Here is a 24,785-nt window from a genome sequence, read left to right on the forward strand (position 1 = left end):
GTTCCAAGAGAAGGAGGTCCAGAAATGGCAGATAGAGTAGCTGTCGAACAGGCTGGTGAGAAACATGGGGAAGTTAACCGCATGATGCAAACCGGACAAACCCATTAGTCAGCCACGTATCGAGCCGTGGAACTAGAAGTAGATCTTGTAGCGGCTGATTTTTCAACATTGGAACACGGAGGCAAATCGTAGGGACTATAACGAGTATTGCGCATGATAAAGGTTCAATACCAGGCAGTTAGAACAAAAGTTGGATGAATACGATGAAATCAACTGGGTGTTGTTTTCGCATATGCCCAGTTCTATTGTATACAATGCAGGCTACGGAGTAAATGTACACGCATTCAGAACGCCACATCTGCGCCACAACCCTGAAACCCTTAATCTCCTTTCTCTCCTGACATTTTTCCCTTCCCCATCCATTTCTCGTTCTAGACTGGGTGTTTTGGAGGTTCAATGGTTGCTTGATTCTTTGCCTCTTATTCCTTACCTCTACGGTCGTTCATCCCCGCGCGAGTGACAGTTTACGCCATCTGTCACTGTTTGTTATAATTGGATCATTGCTCGCATGTCGACTGGAGTCGACAATCTATCCCACGAAAGCAAACCTGACGATTTAGCATCGGCCGCTCGCCATCGATCATTTTCGCGGAGCAACGGATCCGCTCTTTCACAATCAACCGACCCCGGTCGAATCTCCGACAAACAGCCCGCCAACATGGCACAGACCCAGAGAACGCGATATGTGAAGACGGGGGCGATCATTGTCTTCGTCTTTATGGTTTTGATGTGGCTCTCACCCTCTAAGCCTGCTGTCTCAAGTTTCAACCAAGGTAGGTCTCGCGCATGTTTGCAATTGCACAGGCTGATTGTCATACAGAGAAACCCCCCTCAGGCAGTGGTGTCGCGACTTCGCAGAAATGCACCAAGCCATTCGATTCCTCCAAGCCTCTTATCCAATATGCTCTCATGATCGATGCCGGAAGTACCGGTTCTCGCATCCACGTCTACCGGTTCAACAACTGCGGCTCCACCCCCGAACTCGAGAATGAGGTCTTCGAACAAACCAAGCCCAAGGAAGGTGGCTCCGGTCTTAGCTCTTTCAAGGAAGATGCTGAGGGTGCGGCTCAGAGTCTTGATCCTCTCATGGAAGTTGCTCTTAAGTCGGTCCCCGAGGAGTATCGGTCATGCTCCCCAGTTGCACTCAAGGCCACTGCCGGACTCCGTCTTCTGGGCCCTGAAATGAGCGACAAGATCTTGACTGCAGTGAGACACCGCCTGGAAACTGTCTATCCCTTCCCTGTTGTCTCTAAGGAGAAGGGTGGTGTCCAGATTATGGACGGTTCTGACGAGGGTGTCTATGCTTGGATCACCACCAATTACCTTTTGGGTAAGATCGGTGGCCCTGATGAGACTCCTACCGCTGCTGTCTTCGACCTTGGTGGTGGTTCCACTCAGATCGTCTTCCAGCCTACATTTGAGAAGAGCAAGGCTGGCGGTATGCCCGAGCATCTCGCCGCTGGCGATCACAAGTATGATCTCAAGTTCGGTGGACGCGAATTCGAGCTCTACCAGCACTCCCACCTCGGCTACGGACTTATGTCTGCTCGCGAGGCCATGAACACCGTCGTCGTGGAGAACATGCTTGCCCACAGCCCTAAGGACCTCGAATGGGTCAAGCAGCCCATCCAAAACCCTTGCATTGGCCCTGGAATGAAGAAAGACGTCACTCTCAAGTTCCCCGCGGATCACCCTCTGGGTCCTAGCGTCAAGGTCCAGATGGTCGGTCCCAAGGACCAGTCCATGGCTCCCCAGTGTCGCGCTATCGCTGAGAAGATTCTGAAGAAGAGCGGAGAGTGCAAGCTCGCCCCCTGCTCCTTCAACGGAGTCCACCAGCCTTCTCTCGCCAAGACATTCGCCAAAGAAGACGTTTACATTTTCTCTTACTTCTTTGACCGTACCGCTCCTCTCGGCATGCCCGAGTCCTTCACCCTAGATGAGCTTCACCAGCTGACTTCTACCGTCTGCGCTGGCGAGAGTCAATGGAAGGCCTTCGAGGGGGTTGAGAACGCGCTTGAGGAACTGCGCGATCGTCCTGAGTGGTGTATGGATCTGAGCTTCATGGTGGGTCTGTTGCACACTGGTTACGAAATGCCTCTGTCCCGTGAAGTGAAGATCGCCAAGAAGATCAAGAACAACGAGCTTGGCTGGTGCCTCGGTGCTAGGTTAGTCTCACTACCCGTCCCTGTCTAACGACAATACTGACCTTCTTCTAGTTTGCCCCTCCTGAGCCAGGAATCTGGCTGGACTTGCCGTATCAAGCAAGTCGCCTAATTGCAACGCTGAAACGCAAAATTATCCTTTTAATAATGACATCTGGCAACAGTGTATGATGGGCTCATGCATATATAGACTTCCGAGATACGCCCCTTGTCTAACCATTCTTCTTTCATGTTTTCCATCTAGACTTGATTTGTTGGCGCTTGCATAGGAAATGTACGGATGTTTCATGTTCAAACAACTTTATCCTTTTAATGTCATGAGAACCATGACCACATCGATAGTACCTATGTAGAGAGAGATAGAGAACCAACTAGAGCCCTGAAGGTTCATGAGATGATGTGCCCAATGTATGCAAGTAAGCCAATGTATGCGTATGCTAAGCTTGTAAATTCAACATGAAATCGGTGAAGTTGCAACAACCAGAGTACAACCCACAAACAACCAGATCGGTCAATTGGCTACTCTGCCATCTCTTGAATCGATGGCTTATCATTCTCCTGTTTATTGGGCTTCCCACCCATGAGCTTCCCAATAATATCCGACTCGTCGTGCTCATCTTTGGTCTCTTCATCGTCACTCTCATCACTGGAATCGCCATCGCGCTTTTCTTCCAAAACTCCAAGGCCAAGATCCTGCACAGCCAAATTAGCCAATGTCAATCGACGTATACAGCACCATATAAACATACCATTTCAATATACCGCTCCCCATTACCATCCGCATTATCAAGAACCAAATCACCAGCATTTCCAGCATCAATCTGTTTCTGCAGATCTTCATTGGCGGTCTTCATTTGCGGCAAGAAAGCATTCAGCCGCGACATAATGTCCGAGTCGCCTTTGAAGCGATGTATGCGCGGTTTAGGGCGTCCACCGATCTGAGGTATACTGTCGGCGGTTTGCTGTGTAGTCGATTCTTTGGTCCCGTTCATTTCATGGTCTGAATGGTGTTCGTCTTCGTCGTCGGAGTCGCTGTCTTCCTCGGAGGATGATCCAGAGGAGGAGGTTGGGTCGGAGTCGGATTGAATGGACGAGGCACGCTGGCGATTCGCCGTGCGGTCTGTGAGGTTCATAGTTTGGGAGGCGACACCGACTGTGGATGCGTCTTCTATTGTTGTTGGTGTGGCCATGTTCTGGGTTTTTTTGGAGGAACTGAGCGATTCGGTCGCAGAGATTTTTTGAAGTTTCTGATATGCCTGCGGCTTTTTGGGGTATTTTGGAGGTTTCCAGAATCTTGGGATACGGCCAAGGAGTCAAGAGAGGCTCTTCTTGCTTGGAGTCGAGTCAAGTATTGTTTGAGGAGGAACTGTCGTCGTGAGTTTTGGGGATTCAACTTTTTTGGGTGGAGAACCGATAACAGCCCCGGCGATAACCTTATCGGCCGCATGTGATCTACATCGATGGATGCTTCGGTCAGGTAGGGTTTACATACAACTAATGATGAGCGCTCGGTGTTTTTTCTCTCTCTTTGCTTTTGAAAGCGCATCCTATATTGGAACTGAAATGGAACTGGCTATTAAGGGTATTCGATTCCTGATTTCCTTGAAAGATACACGGACATACATCAGCTCCGGTTCCTTCTGCGACTGCGACTTCGACGACGACTTGGACTTCTTCGTCGGCTGCGATTCCTTCTCCGACTCCAGCTTCTGCGCCTGCTGGGGCTTCGCCGTCTGCTGGGGCTTCGCCGTCTGCTGGGGCTTCGCCGTCTGCTGGGGCTTCGCCGTCTGCTGGGGCTTCGCCGTCTGCTGGGGCTTCGCCGTCTGCTGGGACTGCGACGTCTACTGGGGCTTCTCCGTCGACTGCGACTCCTTCGAGGACTGGGGCTCCTCCGACGAGGTCGGCGATCGTCGACGTCTTTCAGCTTCTCTTTCTCCTTTTCTTTTTCAGTGCTGATTTCAGGGGTGGCTTCGGTGATTTGGCCAGGTTCTTTGTCTTTATCCTTCTCTCGTTCATGAAGTTCAGACACAGGCATGTATCGATCGATGTCAGTGCCCCTTCCTCGCTGGTCTCGATCCCGCTCTCGCTCGGGGGAGCGTACACGCCTCCGTGGCGATTTGCTTCTGTTGCTTGTAGATGGCACATATCGGTCTATATCTAGAGTGGGTGAGGGCGAACGACGTCTCGATCGTGAACGAGGACGATCACGGCCCCGAATGATGGAGCGCGAGCGGCTTCGAGAGCGGCGAGCACGCGAAGCTCGGCGCACTGGGGAACGAGAGGCCCGGGCACGCTGAGGTCGATAGTTATCATGTTCGCGTTCTCGGTTGCGGCTGCGATCGCGGCGGCGGTCATGATCCCTATCCTTTGATCTCGATCGATCCCGAATCCTATCGCGACCAGTGCTGCGGTCTCGGTCGCGCGCCCGGTCTCGGGTTTTGTCTGCAGATCGACTCCGACTCCGACGGGCTGGCCTATAGCTTCTATCACCGGCTCGGTCATCACGGAAATCGCGGTATCCCCGGCGAGCGTCCATGTCGCGATCCCGGGACCGCACAGAATCCCGAGAGCGGTCTCGGCGGCGGTCTGAATCGTAGCGTGAGGCGCGCCGGCGTCGTGAGCGACTGCGACTGCGATCCCGTGTCAGATGCCGGGATCGATCACCTCGGTCTGCGATCGACCCGCGCCTTGAGTCTCGGGAGGGGCTGGCCGCTCGAGTGGAATTATTAGAGTATTTTGCATCGGCGTGATGTCTGGACGAGCCTGATGGCGTCGGCTTCAGTCCGTTCTCAATGGCCTCGGCCTGCTCGAAATCAAACTCAGGCTTCTGACGGGCCTTTGCTTTGCGTTCTTCGCCTTCTTTGAGCAGCATTTCCAAAGCAGCTTCCTCCAGTGACTTGTCGTCTACGGGGACATTCACAGAGAGTTTCAAATCAGTAGACTTCTCCTTTGAATCTCGGGGCCGAGGGGACAAGTCGCGATCGGAGCGATAGGCTGGTGAGCGATCTCGGAAGCGGTCTCGATCTCGCGTGCGACTACGATCACGACTCCATCCTCGATAGCGATCCTCTCGCCTTCGGCGCTCGTATCTTTCATCGCGCTCTCGTTCGCGCTGGTCGTCGAGAGCTCTTTGCTCCTCGCGCTGGCGCTCACGCTCAGCCCGTCTCTGTTCGTCGATTTCTTTTCTTCTGGCCCGATCCTCTTCGTCTTTTTGGCGTTCCAGTTCACGTTTCTTCCGGCGCTCTTCGTCCTTGATCCGCTGCTTTTCCTCTTCGATTTCCTTCTGCTTCCGCTCTTCTTCGCGCCAGACCTTCTCGCGCTCCTCACGTTTGGTCTTGACATGGACTTCGTAGTCTGCGTCTGTCTTATTGCCCTGCTCAAATTCACGGTTGGCAGACTCCTCGCCGACCTCTTGGCGTCGAATATCGCGAACAGAGTCGAAGATGAACTCCAGATGTTTGGATGCTAGTTGGTCGATGGCATCCTCCACGCTCTTGTAGACGTCTCCGCGGTCAACAGCACCCTCGATAAGTGTCGCTGCCTTTCCTCTTTCGCGGGAGAGTAAGGCTGGTTCGCGGTCAATCTCCGACTCGGCTAACGCGATCAACTGGTTTGTAAAATCCGTTCGCGGTTGCTGTAGGGTCAAGTTAGCCACTGCGTGAGATAAAACCAAGAATTCAGGCGCGATGGATTGAGTTTGATCGTACCCCATCATTGAAATCAGCCCAGATCTGTTTGCGAACGCTATCAAATCCGCCCTTCTTCTTGAACGAATGTAGGAGCTTATCAATAATAGCATGCTGCGCGGATGATAAGGGAAGATCATCAGTCTTGAACTTCTTGCGTTTCACGTGTTCAATGTCAATCGGTCGTTTTGTCGAAGATTTGACATCTTCCGAGTTCTGAGAGTCGTCCATTGCGCCATTAGAATCCATCGTAGCTTGGAGAGATCTGAAGTCGTGTGAGCGATAACGATAACGGAGCGCAGGGGGAAAATAGTTGTTCCCTTGATTTGGAACTGCGGCCCGCTAATTTGCTCGACCTCGTCTCTCCTGTGCTATCGCGACGGCAACCTCCCCAACTTTCGCCTTTACCCCGGTCGCTGTGGTGTTGATCTACCCAATCAGCACATCCTCACCTTGATTCATTCTTTTGAATCATTCCCCGTACACGGATCGCAACCACAACCCCGCAACCGATCGCAATCATGGTTCACAAGGTGCTCTTCTGGAGCGGCTTCGGTACGTGATTTATCTCTCCATGGCATTGACTACCTTTCAGCACTCCCCTGTGCAATTGAAATGGTGCTCAGCCCCCTGTGGTCACTATCGGAACTAACCGCGTCTCCCACAGGCATTGCCGTCCGCCTCTGGCAACTCGGTATCGAAATGCGTCCCATCCTCGCCAAGGAATCCCTCTGGGTTTACCCTCTTTTCGCCGGAGTTGGTGGAAGCTTCGGCTACTGGCTCCAGGGTGTTGAGAGCAGACAATTGAAGATGCTTGCACAGCGCCGCGAGGCCATCCTCGAGAAGCGCCGGCGGCGGGATGAGCGGGAAGACAAGCCCGCGGGTGGTATCCTGGCAGCTGCGTCATAAACCAGGCTTCTGTGATGATGGAGATGGTCAATTTGTCTATGCGTTTTTCTATTTGTACCAAAATTCAACCGGTTTGATATCAGCATTCGAGTCCTAGCATCTATGGGTCATTTGCCGCCACGGATGCGAAGGCATCATATCTTCAATTTCTTCTTTCAAAATTCACTAGAAATAAATCCGAGCCCTTGATCTGTTCACGGGGTACAAAGCCGCGGTAGTTGTGCGCCATAGAACGTTCCAAGGTTGGCGGAACCTGAGGCGCCGGTTCAGTAGTCAGCAGAGAGTGGGCGGGCAGTCTCCCCGGGTCGAGTACATCATCAACTCCTTCTCTCGGAAGCACATATATTACGCTCGTCATTCATTTGTGATTTTAACATATCTCTTTGTGACTTAGTCTGGACCCCTGGCCTTTTTCTCAGGTCTTTCCTTTTCTTCCCCGCGATGCTTATCGTCGTTTGTCTCTTGAGGTAGAGGTCCGAGCAGAGACCCCCGTGGCATAGATGGATAACCGCGGCTCGTTTTTCTTGTTCGTGCTGGCTTTCTACATCCTCTTGAGCTATCAGCCGCGCTCCCCCTTGATTGAAGAAGATCGGGAACACCGACGCGAGCTTGACCGCGAGCAACATGCGCTCCGGTTTATGAATGGGTCGCATCACGGCGACCTGGACCCACTCGCAGATAAATGGCTCCCATTCTCAGGATTAAGGAAAAATGACAGCTATGCATGGGATCTTTTACCCCAGGTGCAAAGCCGTGCTCGCCACCAGTTACAATCGGCCATCACAAGCGCTGGACTAGAACCTCCGAATGGTCTAGAAGACCCCACTGTATCACCCACTCTGAACTTGACCAATCTCCTGCTTCCAGTATATCGCAACTCGACAGGCAAGCTTCGAGGAGACTGGGTTCGACGGTCTGATGGCTTGGATCGCCGTGAACCACTCAACACGACTGCGCTCGCCGAGGAGCATGAATACTTGACTCTCGATTTCAGCCAGAACATTACTGGCAGCCGAGGCACCTTCTACTTCGATATCGAAGAAGGGGGCGGCGAAGAGCTCCAGATGGGCAATGGAATTGTGAGGGAAATGCAAGCAGTCTTGACAGTGGAAAGTGAAGATCTCTGGGGTAGTACTCGGAGTCTTTCCCTGTTTGGTGTACACTTCCCAGAAACCGGAAGCATTGTTTTCAGCACATCAAGTGAGAAGTATGGAGGAATTTTTGCATTGCCACACTTGATGCTTTCTTCCGACACCTTTGAACTATCCCATCAGCTACTTATGCAGTCGCTGTCAGATGCCATCTCGGAGAAGAGTAGTCGACCCCCGACTCTGTTTCCCTGGTCTCGACTTGCGGGCACATCGCAGCTCGAGTTTCCATCCCCCAGCTGTGAACACATCGTCTACCTTCAGCAACATCCTGTCATGCTGGGAGATTCCCCTGCCGACAGATTGCTCTTGGAACGAATCGAACAAGAGCTCCGATATCCCATGGGAGCACCACTCCCAGAGCCTCCTCTCATGGTCATGTCTGCCGTTGTCTTTTCCCCGGACTGCGGGTATATACTTGAAACGAAGGGAACTCCTGAATTCCCGCCTTCTGATTCGTTGTATCTCACCGGACCAAAGCAAGAAGAATACGCAAAATACGCATCGCATCTCATATTTGTGGTTTCTGGTGTCTTCGTTGCGCAGCTTATGTTGCTCGTGCGCCAATACAAAGAGACTTCGACTCCCTCCACGCGGAGTCGGGTGAGCTTTTATACAATTGCAATGATGGGGCTCGGTGATGCGTTGATTATATTGTTCATTGTTTTGGAGCTATACGCGTCAGTATCGCTCCTGATCCTGGCAACTGTGTTCTTTATAGCAATCCTTTCTGTATCCTACATCGGGATGAAGTTCATGATGGACATTTGGCTTGTGCAAGAGCCGGAAAGAAGAGAGCAAGAGCGTCCCTCAAGCACGCCGGCTCAGACTGCGCGCCCCGACACATTGCCTTTGCCAGTTACTGCCCCGGCAGTGCGAGACACTGGGGCCACACCAATCATCTTGCCACCCGATCAAGATGCCCCCGAAGATGAGCTAGATACGCCAGCCCCCGTTGCACGAACTACACCTCCGACGCCGACTCAACTACTCAACGATGGCGCGGTAATGTACGCGCGGTTTTACTTTGCATTGGCCTCAATGTTCTTTATCTCCCTTTGGGCCTACTTCTTGCCAAGACGTGTCGGGTCGATCTATGCACGTTCCTTGGCAGCAGTCTATCTGTCTTTCTGGATTCCCCAGATCTATCGGAACGCGATGCGAAACTGCCGCAAGGCTCTCCGGTGGGACTTTGTCATTGGACAGAGTCTTTTACGACTCTTTCCTTTCACATACTTCCTCACAGCCCGCGGAAATGTATTGTTCATCCAACCCGACTATACAACTGCATGTGTGATGATCGGATGGGTATGGATTCAAGCCTGGGTGTTGGCCAGTCAAGATATCCTTGGGCCACGCTTCTTTGTGCCTCGTGGCTGGGCACCCCCAGCATATGATTATCATCCCACGCTACGCGATATGTCCGGAGCGGACGAAGATCTTGAGGCCGGCGGTGGCGATTTATCGATTGCATCTTTACGAGCCGATGAGCGAGATCTAGTCAGCGACACCAAAGATGACGACAAGCAGCGGAAGGACCGCAAGAAGGCTATGTTTGACTGCGCCATCTGCATGCAAGATATCGAGGTGCCCGTCCTTCCCGCGCCTTCTGCTTCCGGTGGGAGTAGCGTGACCGATGGCGCATCCAGTATCTTGAGTCGGCGGTTTTACATGGTTACGCCTTGTCGTCATATTTTCCACACTGCTTGCCTGGAAAGCTGGATGAGACTGCGTCTCCAGTGTCCGATCTGTCGGGAATCCATTCCCCCTGTATAATCTTTTGTAACATTTTTTTTCTTCTTCTTCCCCCATGCGTGTGCCATCATGGATCTGAATATGATTATGAACACTCTACATTAACAAAAGCAAAATTTTACTTTGGCAAGATTCTTGTTGAACAGTATGTCGACTCACGGGGGATCAACATGTCTAAACGCTTTCGTTGAAGGAAAATTGGTCACCATTTGGGACACATCAAATATAACATCACAGACTCAAAAAAATACTTCCACAATCCAATCAATGTAAGAGAACCTTTATACCGACTCATTATAATACGATCCAGCAGTCTCTATTCCGAGGATTTAAGCATCAATGGTCTGCTTGTAGGCAGCTTCGTCGAGGAGGGCATCGAGCTCAGCAACGTCAGCGACCTCGATCTCGGCGATCCATCCCTCACCCTCGGGGCTCTCGTTGATGGTCTTAGCCTTGTCCTCGAGGATGCTGTTGCCGGCAATGACCTTACCGGCGACGGGGGAAAGGACATCGGAAGCAGACTTGACGGACTCAACGGCTCCAACGGGCTCACCGGCAGAGACATCGAGACCCTCCTCGGGAAGCTCGACGTAGACGACATCACCCAGAGAGTGGGCGGCGTAGTCAGTGATACCGATCTTGGCTACATGATGTGTTAGCTACCCCGCTGTATAGGTGAAGGCGCAAGTCGACACAATGGGTCGTCTGCAATTGTCCTGTGGTCAATTGACCAAGGTAAAGGTGACTAACCAGTCTTTCCACCGTCGGCCAGCTCAATCCATTCGTGTGACTCGGTGTACTTCTTCAGCTGAGCTATAATTGCGAATTGAAATGCGGTTAGCGATCCGTGACATCATAGAGCTATGGAAAGCACATTTCGAGCAATAATATGCCTATTTGCTAGTCGCAATGTCTTTGGAAGCTCTTCAGGCAGCACGGAATAGCATCTGGGGTGCTGGGTACTCACAGAGAGGGCTCTGGGAGAAGGTCCTGGTTCCCCGCGGGAAACGGAAAGCGGGCGAAGCCTGGCAGATGGGAGCAATGGGCTTCTGGGCAAGGACCCGAGAGGCAAAGGGACGGATAGCACGGGCGACGGAGGACATTTTGGAGTGTGGAATGAAGGAATTGAAAGTGTGGGAAAGAAATGGGAAGAGGGGAGAGTTTAAGTAGAAGGGAAAGACGATGCCCTTCTCCGGCGGAGTTTCATTGACGCATGGTCCCGATAACGACTTCGCCAAGACTCCGATAAGCAGCGCGCTAACCTCGTCGGATTTTGCTGGCCTCATAGGGTCATCGCTATATTTTTGTCTCAAGGGTTTGCGCGCCACCCCTCGATGCCATGTTGTACGAGCTGATTGCAATTGTATGTTGACCTGCCATTGAGCTTCAAATGATCGCAAAAATGTCCAGATTCGCTGACCCATGCTGTTAACAGGTCCGCCCGGGCAGCCTCAACGAGGTGCGAGAGTACGTTTCAATCAACATCACTGGACTTAACATCGCCCATATAATCGGATCCTAACATTACCGCTTTAGAATCGCCCGTAACGCCGGTACCCAAGTCATCCGCTCCGGCGGCGTCGTCCGCGGATACACCAACTGGGGCGCCTTCCGTCTTCCCAAGGTTACCACAAAACATCAGGCCCGATACACCGATGGCCACCACTTCATCATGCGCTTCGACTCCTCCGGAGCTGTTCAGTCATCTATTCGTCGCACTCTTGGTCTCGACCCGCGTATGATCAACTTTTCTGTGGTCAAGCTCGGAGACAAGCTCGAGGAGATCAAGGATGTGAACGGCCAGGTGCCCTGGAACAACGTTCGCTCCATCACGGATCAGATTCCCAGCAGTAAGAACGCAACAGTCCAGGAGAATCAGGATACGACTGCCACCACCGAGGGAGAGACCCTCACCGAGGAAGAGAACCCGGACATTTCAGATGCGGACGTTTCAGGTGCACCAGCTGTTTGAAATCGCTGAATGCAAGTCTGTTCAATCGTCGATGTTAGAATTAGGAGCGTGGGCTTGGATTGCAGCATTTTTTCTTTTTGTTTGTATTATTATGGCACGGTATTGCCACTCGAAACCATCAGCACAATTGGCGCATCTTGTACAAAATACCAATTTGATCGAAACAGATCCCCGAGTCGATTCTTCCCCCTTAGCACCACATGTCTCTGAGCCTGTGAAGTCGGAGTCATTGTTCTTATCCGCATCAGGAACGCGTCTCATATCATACTACAGCATAGAAGATACACCTTTCTGCCTACCCGGCTTGTCCTAAAAGCATTCAAGAAAGATCATGGGACCAGGTTATTTCGGTCTTTTTATCAAGTCGTCACCGCAATGGCTATCACATAGGAGAGACACTCTTTGCTACGAAAAGAGGCGTCAGATAGAGAACCGAATGTCGCGTCTTGACAGTAACCGAGCAAGGAACAGTGCCGTGTGACCTTTGAGAAGCCGAGGCACCGGCCGGTCCCGTCACTTATTTCCGGGGTACATCCCAGCTTTATAGATGCTTTGACACCCTTTCGACATCTACCATTCTCATACTGCTCGGTCTCTGTTAGCGAATTATCTGCTGTGCAGAAACTGTGGGACGTAGACCCCGCTTTCACCTTGGAATTCGTGGGGAGGATCGACCAAACACGAACCATCGTGTTAATCGAATAGGTACCATCGGCTCCTGACTGCCGAAGACATACCAACAACCACTGGCAAGAAACATTGGAGACACCAATCTTTTGAGAAAAGACAGCACAACTCTGCTGTTTACTACACATTATGTCTCCGCAACGCGGGGGCCCCAGACGACGGGGACGAACTGATGTCCCCGCATTCATTCGTGGAATTGATGGCGCTAGAGCAACTGGAAGAAATCTCAATCTCACACCCGGACACAGCAGACCCAGAGAGAATTGAACGTTTCCGCTCTTTAGCAACCCCGTACCCTCCTGGCCAAGGGACGCGCGCGTTTGGCGGACATGTCTACGCGCAGTCCGCATACGCAGCATCCAAGACCGTCCGTCCGGGGTTTGTCGTCCATGTAAGTGCTGACAGATGAAATGACTCTAAGGAGCCAGCTGACAAATGGCAGGATATGGCGGGGACATTCGTTCTCGGAGGCCGTCTGGACACGCCTTATGTCTATACGGTGCGACACGTCCGCGATGGCTTCATGTACAGCACACGAGCCGTCGATGCCCGACAAGAGGGCAAAGTTTGCTTCTCGTGTATATGTTCTTTCAAGCGCGATGAACGACAACATCTCTTCGACCACCAACCAACATCCGCACAGGAGCGTTTCGACTCTATTCTTTCGGCTAAACGACCAGAAGCTCAGGACATCAGTCCCAGTATCGACGTAGACTGGTGGATTGATCTCGTCCAGAAAGGCGACGTTGCCGAAATCGAGTTCCCGGGTCTGGACGTGCGCAAGGTCGACATGCAAGACTACAACCACGCCGAGGATATCAAGCAGCATCCCGAACGTTATCGCCAGCTCACGCAATACCGGCTTAAGGGATCACCAGATGAGGACCCGACTGCTACCGTGGAGCAGATTCGAGAGAGAGAAGAGGCGGGAGCATACGATAATCTGTATGCGTGTGCGCATATGTATTCCAGTGACAAGAACTCGCTGTTGCTCATTCCTCGCGCGCTGGGAATCAAGAACTGGACTGAGATGGGCAGCCTCACACTCACTGTCATCTTACATCGACATGCAGAAGCAATGCGGATGATCGATTGGGCAAGTGTTGGTGGAGAGGACGAGCTGCCAATGAAGTGGTTTGTGCAGGAGGGGTGGACGCCCCAGGCTGCAGAGAATCGGTCAGTGCATGAAAGTCATCTTTGGAGTCCTGATGGAATACTGCTTGGTACTTCGTTACAAGATAGTATGTTGAGGCTGAGGAAGTTGGGGAAAACTCCTAAGTTGTGATCAAGATCATTACTGTACATAGCATGTCTGCGATTCCTCGACTAGATCCCTCATCTTGGAAATAGTATACCCGTCTCTCACGAGCCATATCATACCAAGCTTCCCGAGGTCATTGCCAGTCTATCTTGGCTTCAAGGTTTTCGGGGCTTTAGTGGCCATCGATGGGCACTGCCCAGGTGACAGGCTCTCCTTTCTCGCCTTGGATTATAGTCAAAACCTTCGAAACAGAAACAATATTGTAAAGCGCTCAAACAAGGGTATTATTGATTATATACAGACTGCAAGAGGACTCAGATATCCTCTCCGGATATATTAGCATGTTTAAAGTATTTCATCCCCACCCAGGCAACCACAACCCAAACCCACGACATGACAGCCGTGAGAATGATAAGGGCAGGGTAATAACCGACAATCGGCAAGGTAGGATCATCCTCCAACTCCGGTGGCGCATAAGGTGTCTCCCCAACATCCCAAGCCCAGCTCCAAACCTCAAAGCAGCTCCCAATGCCTACAACAAACACCAACCACGTCACAACCAAAATAATCCAACCCCACCACTCTGTTTCGGAATAATCCCAATCTACTTCGGGACTACTCTTCATCTCGACGGGGTGCGTGGCGAGCGGGGAGGACTTGGGCCGGTGAACCGGCCTGTATGTTGTTTCCGGGGATAGGTAGAAGTTGTCCGGAGGAGGCGGGGAGATATGGAAATTTGAAGCGGTGTTTTGGGGACTGGTGCCCTGGCCGGAGGGGTTCATATTAAGACGCGGGAGGGAAGGGAGATCCTCGTCATCGGTGGCTGTTTCCTCGCCATGGAGTGTATGTTGCAGGCCCTGGCGGCGGCGGGTGATAGAAGGGCGAACTGGTTTCTGAGTATTTGTGCGAAACCAAGGAGACTGGTCATCGTCGAAGGACTGGCGCTGGAGATGCTGAGGGGGTTTGGGGGCATCCGGAGAGAGTTGAGTCTTGAGGGGGAAGTTTGTGAGTCGTCGAGGGGAGGATCTGGGCGCAGAGCTTCGGCTTTGGAAGCTCTTTTGTCGCGGGACTCGAACCTGGTGCCTAGCAATGCGGTTTTGCGGAGGGAGCCGCGGCGGCGTCTTGTTCGGCGCTGCGCCATGACGGCGGACATTGCGCGGCTGGCTCCTTCGCCGGGGCCGTGTGGCATGTCGGAACGGAGATCGGGGTCATCGTGTTGCATGTCTCGGTCGGAGATATTTGCCTGGCTCATGCGAAGAAAGGATAGTCTTGAGAAGAGGGAACCGGAGAGGCTTCGCTTGTGGCTGCTTGTGCTGCCGGATCGCGCACGAGGTGATAGTTGGACTGTGAAGTCCGCGGTTCGCTCGTCATCCTCCATTGGCACAGGTGGAACCGAAGACGTCAGCTTGGAAATTGCTCCACCAGCATTGAAAAGTTCCCACTGTTGACCTTGGCTTGTTTTAGGGGCATTTCTCTTCAAGTGTCAAGTTGCTGCACGGGGAAAGGAGTGGCGCTGCAGCCTGTGATCTCAGGCCAACATTCCCCGTGTTACTTTTGGAGTCAACGTTAATTTCGAGCAATCTCCTCCCTGCTGCGCAACCTGACAATCCAACCAGTATCAATGTAGCGAATCTCAGTCTTTTCAACCTTGGGACAGTGGAAGGCGCTGTTTAGACTTGGATCTCAAATTCCTGTATATACGAAAAACGGACCGAGCTTTGCCCAGAAAACAAAGTTGTCTCATTCCGGAGGTGATACAAACTGACCGATAGCTTACACATGATGGTTGTACAAATAAAACTGAAATGAGACCCCTGCAAGACTTGAGCCCGGGAGTATGTCCACGGGTACAGATTGCTGCCTTATATTCCAAGGTTCAAGTTCACTGTCCAGGTAAATATATTCAGTCGTTTCTATTAGACCTGATCCATGAACGTTGGGAAGTGATCTTAATCTGAATGGTCAATCTTGGAACCCTGTAGAGCACATCATTGGCAAATAGTAATAAAAACCGACAACAATCAACACACGGAACAGGGATCAAGCGGATCTTTATAAAGTAAATGCAGAAAGGCAAATTGGTATATGGTATATGAGCTAGAACGCCTGGAGGCAGATAGAACACAAGGAGATTCATCACATATACTGATACTCTGGGAAAGGGCCAAAAAGGTGTCAAACCGAGAAATCCATGGCAACCCCATAGAAGGATAGTTGAAAATGAGTAACGCAGGCCTAGCGCGAGGCCAAACTTCATACAACACAAGCTAGAAGCAAAGAAGAAGAAAAGAAGAAAGAAGAAAGAAAGACGAAGAAGAAGCCAAAGATACGCGAAAGAGTAGGGAGGTCGCTTTTATTTGTGATGTCGCCAAAGTCCAAGGAGCCCTTGATCGCAAGGCACGCTTAAAGAGGAAAAGAAAAAGAGAAAAAGATCGCATCAACACGATAGGGTTAGGGGTATTGGTGCGCAAGACACAAATTCCGTTTCAACAAAAGCAGCTTGCTCGCTTGAAATCCACATCGAGGCAATTTAAATCAAAACAGAAGATATCAACGGTGATGGGGAATTGTAGAGGGTGCTATGGAGAGAGAGAAACACAGAAGAGATGCATGACAACTGGGATCTGTGAGTCAATGTCGACTGTCGTAACGAGCGGGGCACGGCCAGACCGACTGACTGTCAAGAACCGAGCTACGCCTGGTAGCCTCCGTTGAAGTTGTTGGACTGGTCCCAGTTGCCTGACGGGGACATGGGCTGACCGCGGCCGTAGCCTCCGGCGTTTCCTGCCTGGCCGTAGGCGGCGCCGGCCATGGCAGGTCCATTGAAATTGTTGGCTTGTTGATCCCAGCCTCGACCAGCAGGGGCAGGACCTATGACATTGGTGAGCGAGTGCTAACTTCAAGCAGGGGAATGTCCGATTTACCTTGGTTCATTGGGTTGGCTGGACCGCCGTATTGAGGGAAGAAGCCAGTCGGGCCATTACCAAAAGCGGCGGCGTTGCCTTGGGCAGCAGGGAAACCGTCGAATTGACCGGTAGGAGGGCGATCCTTACCCCACTGTGGAAAGTTGGTTAGCTAGGTTGGCGATTTGGGTGCATAAGAGAACTCACGCTGCACTTGAGAGGACGGCCGTTGACTTGGTAACCATTCAGTTGGCAGATTGATGAGGCAGCATTCTCGTGTGAATCCATCTTCACGAAAGCGAATCCGCGATCAGCTTGGAGACGAGTCTCAAGAACGTAACCAAAGTTTTGGAACAAGGGGACGAGGTCATTTTGGGTGGTATAAGGAGTGAGATTGCCGACGTAGCAAGTAGTCTGCCACTGAGGAGTTTGCTGAGCAACCATGTCGTAACTCTGGAGGCCATGAGTGGGGAAATGGTGGTGACCGAATGGGGTGGTGGGAGTCATGCCCATAGCGACCAAGGCCTGCTGCTGGGAAATTGATGGTTGACCCTTTTGGTTTGCCCAGTTGCAGCGGATAGCCCGAGAGCCCAGCCACTCACCGTCCATGGAGTTGAGAGCCTTATCGGCCTCACCGCGGTCGCGGAAAGCGACGAATCCATATCCTCGGGAGCGACCAGTCTTCATGTCCCACATAACACGGGCTTCGGAAACTGAACCAAATGCAGAGAATGCTTGGGTTAGCACCTCATCGTTGACTTCGTTGCTCAGATCGCCGACGAAAATGTGGAAATGGTTTGAGGTGTCCTCCTTGTTGGTGTTGTTGGATTGATATGCCCAGTTGACACGGATTTCCTTAAGCAAGGTTAGGACGAAGTCGCGAGGTAAAGCCGTGTGGAAACTTACCGATTGGTGAATACGGCGGCCATTCAGGGTTTGCATAGCCCTCTCAGCAGCACCGGGGTCGTCAAACTCAACGAAACCATAGTTGTGACCCTTGGTGGTGAATTGTCCCTATTTCAAGTACACTTGTTAGAAAACACTTCATACTATAAACCAAAACGAAATGACATTCAAGTAACAGATAAATTAGAGGAATGCAAGACACCCAGCAAATCAGGGGGAGGGGCAATATGCAGGGGATGTCAGGAGAACTTACATTCTTGTCAGGGATGATCTTCACACTCAAAACGTGGCCACTGGTCTCGAAAATCTGCTTCAAGATGTCCTCAGTCACCCTAGGGTCCAGCCCGCCCACGTAGAGGGCTCGCTTGTTGGGCTCAGGAGCCGCTCGGCGGACATATCCTCCGGCGCTAGTGGGCGACAACATAGCGCCCCCTGACATGGGCGAGGTGATAGCCGTAGGGATCGGGTTGTTGTTCTGGGGAATGATCACAGGAGGACGCGGGGGTGGGGGCATGTGGGAGGGGTTGCCATTGCCCTGAGCACCATCGTACTGTGAGTTTCCAACCACGGTCTGAGGCGCAGGAGGCAGAGAGGCAGGGGTCGAGGCTTGGGCGTTTTCGGACATTGCGAAGGCCGATGGATAACAGTGGGATGTCAAAGATGATCAAGAGCGAGTGAGGTCGAGATATATGTCAGACTGTGAACGGTGTCGGGCGATCTGTCAAATTCGGGGCTTGAGACAATGCAGGTCGCTGAAAGCCACAATCGCAAATAAGACCGGAAATATACGTGGTATAAAGGCGAGGGGAAGTAGAAGGCCAATAAGACGTTCAGCTGCAGACAAAGAGCAGGTGTAAACAGAGCTCAGGCACCGAAATAGGAAGCAGGAGATCGATCCAGCTGTGTCCGAGGGGATTGTCGTCGTAGTATAATACGGTCGGAGATGTCGAAACGGTCGAGCTGGTGTCAAGTATCGAAATGGTCGAAATGGCGATACAAAGGGTAAGGTGTTGAAGCTGAAAGCCCAACGGAAAAAAACACGGAGAAAGCTCAAAGAAATCCAAGCATGCAAGTCCCGGCGGGGAATGAAGCTAGAAAGTCCAAACAGTAAAGAAAAAAAAGAAAAAGGAAACAGGAAACAGGAAAGAAGAGGTGCGAGATAGAAAGAAAAAGAAGTGAAGGACAGCGAAGGGAGTTAACCGCTAGGGGTGGGGTCTTTACTCCGTTGGGTTTAGCCGCAACACTGCGCTACTTCGCTACTTCTCGACTTCGCTACTTCGGGACTTGCTTCTCGCCCACTTCTGATATATCAACCTTTTTCCCCGTCAACTACCAAGTAATATATTCCCCTGCCGCCCTGCGGGTGATTTTCCTCTATACCTCTCATATATCATGGCGACGGCCAGCTATTCAAACCCGGAGTCGCTCACGGAGCTGTCCAGCATCGTTGAGCGAACGGTAAGCGCTGACTCGACTTGTTGCTTGGCACCATCTAACTGACCCTTGTAGCTTATTGACACCGGTCGCTTATTTCGCAAATCTGGTTCAATGCCCTCGAGAACCCACCTCCAACGGTCCATCCCTTTGTATCATGAGAGTTTCCAAAATGCACTCGACAACCTATCAGAGCAAATTGTGAGTAAATCGATCTATGCGCATGACCCCGATGTCAATGTTTGCTTTTTCTTCTCCTTTCATTTCTGACCATCAGCAGTTCATCGCCAAAGCCTTTTTGGAAAGGGACTATGATGCCCTCAAGGCAACTAGCGCACCTCTACCCGTCGAAGACGTGGCCATGAGCGATGTGAATGAACAAGTCAAGCTTGAAGATCAGCCACAGCCAGCTGAGAAAGTCGAAATAGACCTCGATTTGGTGGCGCCTAAAGTAGAAGAGGCTGCCCCTGTGAGCCAACCAACTCCTGCAGAGACCAAACCCGAGCTGCAGGAGGAGAAGCAGCAGCCCATCAAACAAGAAGGCGGCAGCGCACTCAACCAAGCGTTCCCTGGTACAAATGAGGATCTCACATTTGACTCAGTTCTGAATGAAAGTGGTAACACCAATGACTTTGGCCTAAGTTTGGACTTCAACGATGACGACATGGGCAATCAAGCTTTCCTATCGGGGTCGAACTTTACGGGTGGCGCCGATAAGTCCAACACCCCTCAGCCTCCGACCGGTGGCGGTGCGTTTGACATGGAGCTACAGAAGACTGAAGGGGACGATGGGAACTTCCTGGAGCAGGGCAACGCGGAGGACTTCATGGGTCCAGCGGAATCCAATTTCGACGACCTGTTCCTGGATACTGACAATTTTGAAGAGAACGGTGGAGACTTCAATCAATTGGAGGGGGACAGTTTGATGAACGTCAATGAGTTGGATGATAATTGGTTCAACTGAGCCCTGGAGATGTACACTAGCTGAGATGCAGTCCCGATAAAGTCATCTGCCGGGGATTTTGGGGAAATAGTATCCTGTGATCTGCATGCGCTTGCATTCTCCACTAGCATTGATCTGTGGCGTCCACTGTGTTGCCTGGTCGGACCGCCCAACCTTACAGATTGCCTTGAGCCTACCTATTTGGTTATAGAATGTTTGCTGCTCACAGCCTCGACACCTGGCTGTGGTGGAACACGAGTGCTCCCACTCGTGCCTTACCTACCAAAGTGGATCCGACGACCTGGCAACGCTAGGGGGTTCGACGAACTTTGACGGGCACAGTGTCCACTGAATTAAAGTCTGATTTCTATAGCCCAACCGCCTATGAGACAAACCCACCGTTGCAATCGCCCCGCAAGGCATGACTGAAACCATACACACGGTGTATGTTCATATGGGTCAAGATCGCCGGGACCACGACTCACACTCTGGTAGCATGACAGTTTCCAAGGGTCCTAGCGGAGACCAGAGCCCTAGGACATGTGAATCGCACCTGTAAGTATTTACTACTGTACGGAGTATAGCGCGGGAACTTAGAAGACTACTTGGACTAGTCAAACTAAGGAACTCTGCACATCATCAATACAATTTGATAGACACAATGACGTAGTATAGGGCACAACCTTAAGTTATGATCGCCGTGGAGAAGCCCTGAGGGCAATCAGGGCAGACAGGTTTTCCGCTGAACAGCTCATCGGCGATCGTGGGGAAAAGCGATTCCCAAAATAGCGGGAGGGTCTTTGCCCGGGTCTCGACGCCCTCTGCCCTGCTTGTGGCTTGTTAATGAGGTCATAGTCAACGGCACAGACCCGCTTTGGGAGACTTGCCAAACACGCCAGCGCCCCAGTACTCCAGTAATTTAAGATGAGAGAAAAACCTGCACATGTGGATTGTCGTCATAAAGGTTCATGCACCAGCCGGAAAGCCTACAGGTGACAACATCTAGAGATATTCGTGCGGTGTACAAGTGTATGTTATACTGGAAGATCGCCCGTTTTGTCCGAGGGGAAGGCTTCCGGGCCATTCAGGGTCCAGGGCTAGAAAACCTTGTACACATTGAACAGCCTTGAGCACGTATTGTCTTCGATGTCCATAATTTGGAACGGGAAGAAGTGGGCTTGGGCAGTTAATTTACTATATCTGAAGACAGGTTCATGCCCGACTACCTTTTGGGTCTTAGATACAGTTTGCCAATCCATGGGAAGAACATGATGAACACGCTATCAAAAGGCTGAGAGACAGTGACGCGCAATGCGATCCTCACATGAACCTCACATGAGGCGTATATCATCCCCCCGCACTCTGGACTTTCGTTATCACACTTTTTTTTGCACAAAAGGGGAAGAGTTCGAATCCCGAGATACCCATGAAGCCGGTTGAGGACGACAAAGCCGAGGCGGATTACGAACCAAAAGAGGCTCTAGACGTTGACATGCCGTGAGATCCGGAGTCTATCCGCTTCATATTTCTGTTCCAAGTGTGGATTGGAATGTTTCTCCACAACCTAATTGTGAGACCAATGGAAGACAGCGTGCAGAAACTGCCGAGGAGGCCGTCGACTGTTGCCCGGATCGCCGGATTTGAGTCCCCGTGTTTCAATCGTGTTGTCATCGGTTTTTTTTGAGGCTTTCAAGTACTAGTCATTTCCCCCCAAAGTAATTCTTAAGTAGTCTTCTATCTAGTCCAACTAGTGAAGTATACATGTCGACATATCGTCTCTCTTGCCAACGCCACATTACACTCTCAAATAATAGATCAAGGAAAACCTAAGGACCACAAATTTTCAGCCAATCCTGGTCTCTGAAACTGCGATCTGCGTGATGATCATTGGAGTGGAGGAGCCGTGCTTATGAAGTCCACGCCTTAAAGAATTCCACTCTTTCTCCCTTACTTGACCACAGGAACGAAGGGATCACAAAAAAAGGGATCACAAAACACGGTACCACGAGATCCAAGGTATGTCGCTGTCCTACTTAATTCTTTTGTTCTTTCGAGAGCCTCCTGTTGCCCAATTTGGTTCGAAAAAAGACCGAAAAAAACGAGAAACCACCGCATCGTGCACACGATGCAAAAGAAACCGTCACGATGATAGGAGCTAACATGATTCCGCTGCCGGCGCAGTTCACCTCCCGGTCGGCCTCTAGTGACCCCACATCGCCTTCCGGTTTTACAGGGCCACCCTCCTTCAGAGACTCAATATACAGCCTTCTCACACGTTCCCCGACCGTGTGCCAGACAGAACAAGCAATCCCCAAACTAAGTCGTCGCGACTCGATCTTGAAAAAGCTGGCAGGCCCACGGGAAAACGCGAAGCGCTTTCTTCGCCTTCGGTCGTCTGGAGTCCAGGCGCCTACTCTACGTCCTACCCCGCGCCGCGGTGTGCGACCAGTTTCGGAGATTATCTTGTCTCCGTCAGCCCCATCGATCGATTTAGATTCCGAGATGCGTTCGGACACTTCCTCCGCCACTGAGGTGATGCCGAGGTCATTGGAGGATCCTGCCACGCCCGAGTTGACCACCCCGTTCGCCCCGTTGCACAACGAGAAGATTGTCGCCACCGGCAGTGGTATCTCCGTGGGAATCGCCCTCACCGAACCGGTTTTATATCTGCAAGGCTACGACCAGCATGACCCGAGCAGTAAAAAGTCCGCGATCTTGCGTGGTCAGATCCATTTGAAGGTCACCAAAACCATCAAGATCAAGAAGATCTCTGTATGCTTCCGCGGCCATGCCCAAACTGACTGGCCTGATGGTAATCTACACCGCATCCATTCTGTAAGACCGAGACTAATTCAAAATCCCAGGCATTCCCCCCAAGAAGATCCATTTCCATGATAAGAAGGATCTCTTCACACATGGTGTGGTTTATTTCAACCATGGCGTTACAGCGCTCATGCAGAATGAGTACGGCGCGCATTACTACCAGCACGCCAAACCTATATCCGCTGTGCCCGGGAAGGAGGGAGTGACAATGACAACACGGGAACTGTTCTCCAACCGCAACTCTGCCACTTCACTCGCTGCGCCCACACCTCGAGACACCAAGCGCCTATCCCTGCAGTACAACCGTGGCCACTCACGCAGTTTCAGCAAGAATGAGCCCCCGACCACCCAGAACCAACCCCAGCGCAACTACCGCATGTTCCCCGTGGGCGACTACCTCTACAGCTTCGAGTTCCCAATTGATGGCTCGCTACCAGAATCCATCAAAACCGACCTCGGATCCGTGAAGTATGATCTCGAGGCAATGGTGGAACGATCAGGTGCGTTCCGGCCCAACCTGCTTGGAACCATGGAAATCCCAGTGATTCGCACTCCTGCCGAGGGCTCCCTGGAACAGGTCGAGCCGATTGCGATCTCGCGGAATTGGGAAGATCAGCTTCACTACGACATCGTGATCTCGGGAAAGTCATTCCCCTTGGGCTCTCAGATCCCAATTGCGTTCAAGTTGACGCCTCTGGCAAAAGTGGAATGTCACCGGATCAAGGTTTATGTGACGGAGAATGTGCAGCATTGGACAGCCGACAAGAGCGTTCATCGGCTGCAGCCTGCGAAGAAGGTGCTGCTGTTTGAAAAACGGGCGGACTCGTCCAGCGTTAGCACGTATCCCGGCAGCTCCATGCGTGTTACCGCAGGAGGAGGTATCGACTGGGACCAGCGCGCTGCGGCCGCTTCAGGACAGGAGATCGTGGATCGTAATCGGACAAATCTACTGGGAAACTTGTCCAACGACTCCGGTGTCGGTCCTACCGAGATGGAGTTCAATGTGCAGCTCCCGAGCTGTCACGAGATGAAAGGCCGCGATGAAGCCCAGCGCCTGAACTTTGATACCACATACGAAAACATCCAGATTAACCACTGGATCAAGGTACGCACATTGCCCGCTCGCTTTCAATTCTTTGTACTAACGAATCCAGATCGTTCTCCGCCTGTCTAAGGTTGACGAAAGAGACCCTACAAAACGGAGACACTTCGAAATCTCCATCGACTCACCCTTCCACATTCTCTCCTGCAAGGCCACCCAGGCCAACATCTATCTCCCAGCCTACACCCGACCCGCCGAAGAGCCTGTGCCTCCCGCCCAGGAATTCGAATGTGGCTGTCCAGGAGCACCCCTCGCCCCCCGCGAGCCCGTCATAAGTCCGGCCGGCTCGGACCGCGAAGACAGCAATCCCAACCTTGCCAACGTCTCGCGCCGCAGCTCAACGGGTCATACTTTCTCGCGCAGCTTCACCAACAGCTCGGGCGGTCTGGCTCGGCCCCCACAGGCACACTTCGCAACGCCAAACGATCGCACCACACCCACACATGCTGCACCTGCAGTTGCACCCGTACCGCCCCGTCCCATGCACCTTCTCCGCGCCCCGTCATACGCCCCGCCCGCCTTTGAGGATGTGCCTCCCGCACCGCCTCTCATGACCCCACCCCCAGAATACGCGACGATCGTTGGCGACGATCGCGAAGCTGTTCTCGAGGACTATTTCTCCAGACTTTCGTTCTACGAAGAAAACGATGACGATGACCGTGGTCGGGGCCGCGTTGATGTTCCTCTCACGCCTGGCGGTCGTGTCAATCGCAGCATGGACGTACCCCGCGAGTGGGTGCGTATCGAAGACTACTTCCAATGATCGCCTTTCTTTTTTCTTTAACCGGAGTCGAGCGTCACGATGTCTGAATCATGAATTTACGCTTTCTGTATTGGGTTTGTGGGTTGGCATGCTTTTTCCAGCGATCTCGTTAGATCTGGGGTTTTGGCTGCGCGTTGGGGGTTTGGATCATCAAGGGTTTTTTTTCTTCCTTTGTCTTGCATGTCTATTTTCATTTGTTCATACTGGGATAAAAGGCGAACCGGTTCATATATCTCGATTTCAATATTGATACATCTATTGTACCACCAAA

General features: G+C 51.9%; 12 protein-coding genes across 12 annotated transcripts; 7 read left to right on the top strand and 5 right to left on the bottom strand.

Annotated features, from left to right (window-relative positions):
• Positions 1-568: 568 nt before the first annotated feature.
• Positions 569-2,334, top strand: N7506_006046 (guanosine diphosphatase; the record flags this gene model as incomplete). Its single annotated transcript, XM_056955339.1, has 3 exons — positions 569-833; positions 881-2,225; positions 2,277-2,334. 3 exons carry the CDS (start codon positions 569-571, stop codon positions 2,332-2,334), a joined length of 1,668 nt encoding a protein of 555 aa, XP_056809673.1.
• Positions 2,335-2,741: 407 nt separating this feature from the next.
• Positions 2,742-3,412, bottom strand: N7506_006047 (NOPCHAP1/New4 family protein; the record flags this gene model as incomplete). Its single annotated transcript, XM_056955340.1, has 2 exons — positions 2,742-2,915; positions 2,972-3,412. 2 exons carry the CDS (start codon positions 3,410-3,412, stop codon positions 2,742-2,744), a joined length of 615 nt encoding a protein of 204 aa, XP_056809674.1.
• A 433-nt stretch (positions 3,413-3,845) lies between these two features.
• Positions 3,846-6,157, bottom strand: N7506_006048 (BOD1/SHG1 domain-containing protein; the record flags this gene model as incomplete). Its single annotated transcript, XM_056955341.1, has 3 exons — positions 3,846-4,048; positions 4,104-5,856; positions 5,930-6,157. Coding segments are annotated over 3 exons (2,184 nt in total), but the record flags the coding sequence as incomplete, so codon positions are not given.
• A 272-nt stretch (positions 6,158-6,429) lies between these two features.
• On the top strand, positions 6,430-6,817 carry N7506_006049 (putative NADH-ubiquinone oxidoreductase 14 kDa subunit; the record flags this gene model as incomplete). Its single annotated transcript, XM_056955342.1, has 2 exons — positions 6,430-6,463; positions 6,576-6,817. The coding sequence occupies 2 exons, from the start codon at positions 6,430-6,432 to the stop codon at positions 6,815-6,817; spliced, it is 276 nt and encodes a 91-aa protein (XP_056809676.1).
• A 500-nt stretch (positions 6,818-7,317) lies between these two features.
• dscA (ubiquitin-protein ligase dscA) lies at positions 7,318-9,741 on the top strand (the record flags this gene model as incomplete). Its single annotated transcript, XM_056955343.1, has 1 exon — positions 7,318-9,741. One exon carries the CDS (start codon positions 7,318-7,320, stop codon positions 9,739-9,741), a length of 2,424 nt encoding a protein of 807 aa, XP_056809677.1.
• Positions 9,742-10,049: 308 nt separating this feature from the next.
• Positions 10,050-11,006, bottom strand: N7506_006051 (glycine decarboxylase subunit H; the record flags this gene model as incomplete). The annotated part of the gene is made up of 3 exons (XM_056955344.1): positions 10,050-10,363; positions 10,471-10,533; positions 10,688-11,006. 3 exons carry the CDS (start codon positions 11,004-11,006, stop codon positions 10,050-10,052), a joined length of 696 nt encoding a protein of 231 aa, XP_056809678.1.
• Positions 11,007-11,059: 53 nt separating this feature from the next.
• Positions 11,060-11,692, top strand: N7506_006052 (mitochondrial 37S ribosomal protein bS6m; the record flags this gene model as incomplete). The annotated part of the gene is made up of 3 exons (XM_056955345.1): positions 11,060-11,083; positions 11,156-11,187; positions 11,257-11,692. The coding sequence occupies 3 exons, from the start codon at positions 11,060-11,062 to the stop codon at positions 11,690-11,692; spliced, it is 492 nt and encodes a 163-aa protein (XP_056809679.1).
• An 859-nt stretch (positions 11,693-12,551) lies between these two features.
• N7506_006053 (acyl-CoA thioesterase) lies at positions 12,552-13,664 on the top strand (the record flags this gene model as incomplete). The annotated part of the gene is made up of 2 exons (XM_056955346.1): positions 12,552-12,770; positions 12,822-13,664. The coding sequence occupies 2 exons, from the start codon at positions 12,552-12,554 to the stop codon at positions 13,662-13,664; spliced, it is 1,062 nt and encodes a 353-aa protein (XP_056809680.1).
• A 290-nt stretch (positions 13,665-13,954) lies between these two features.
• On the bottom strand, positions 13,955-15,018 carry N7506_006054 (PIG-Y family protein; the record flags this gene model as incomplete). The annotated part of the gene is made up of 2 exons (XM_056955347.1): positions 13,955-14,666; positions 14,717-15,018. 2 exons carry the CDS (start codon positions 15,016-15,018, stop codon positions 13,955-13,957), a joined length of 1,014 nt encoding a protein of 337 aa, XP_056809681.1.
• A 1,314-nt stretch (positions 15,019-16,332) lies between these two features.
• Positions 16,333-18,074, bottom strand: N7506_006055 (uncharacterized protein; the record flags this gene model as incomplete). Its single annotated transcript, XM_056955348.1, has 5 exons — positions 16,333-16,511; positions 16,565-16,697; positions 16,751-17,398; positions 17,450-17,557; positions 17,703-18,074. 5 exons carry the CDS (start codon positions 18,072-18,074, stop codon positions 16,333-16,335), a joined length of 1,440 nt encoding a protein of 479 aa, XP_056809682.1.
• A 767-nt stretch (positions 18,075-18,841) lies between these two features.
• N7506_006056 (uncharacterized protein) lies at positions 18,842-19,847 on the top strand (the record flags this gene model as incomplete). Its single annotated transcript, XM_056955349.1, has 3 exons — positions 18,842-18,907; positions 18,959-19,084; positions 19,164-19,847. The coding sequence occupies 3 exons, from the start codon at positions 18,842-18,844 to the stop codon at positions 19,845-19,847; spliced, it is 876 nt and encodes a 291-aa protein (XP_056809683.1).
• Positions 19,848-21,971: 2,124 nt separating this feature from the next.
• N7506_006057 (arrestin family protein) lies at positions 21,972-24,514 on the top strand (the record flags this gene model as incomplete). Its single annotated transcript, XM_056955350.1, has 3 exons — positions 21,972-22,638; positions 22,691-23,754; positions 23,804-24,514. The coding sequence occupies 3 exons, from the start codon at positions 21,972-21,974 to the stop codon at positions 24,512-24,514; spliced, it is 2,442 nt and encodes an 813-aa protein (XP_056809684.1).
• Positions 24,515-24,785: the final 271 nt, after the last annotated feature.

Source organism: Penicillium brevicompactum (assembly GCF_028827555.1).
Source record: "Penicillium brevicompactum strain IBT 35665 chromosome Unknown utg000005l_segment0_segment0, whole genome shotgun sequence".
NCBI lineage: Eukaryota > Fungi > Ascomycota > Eurotiomycetes > Eurotiales > Aspergillaceae > Penicillium > Penicillium brevicompactum.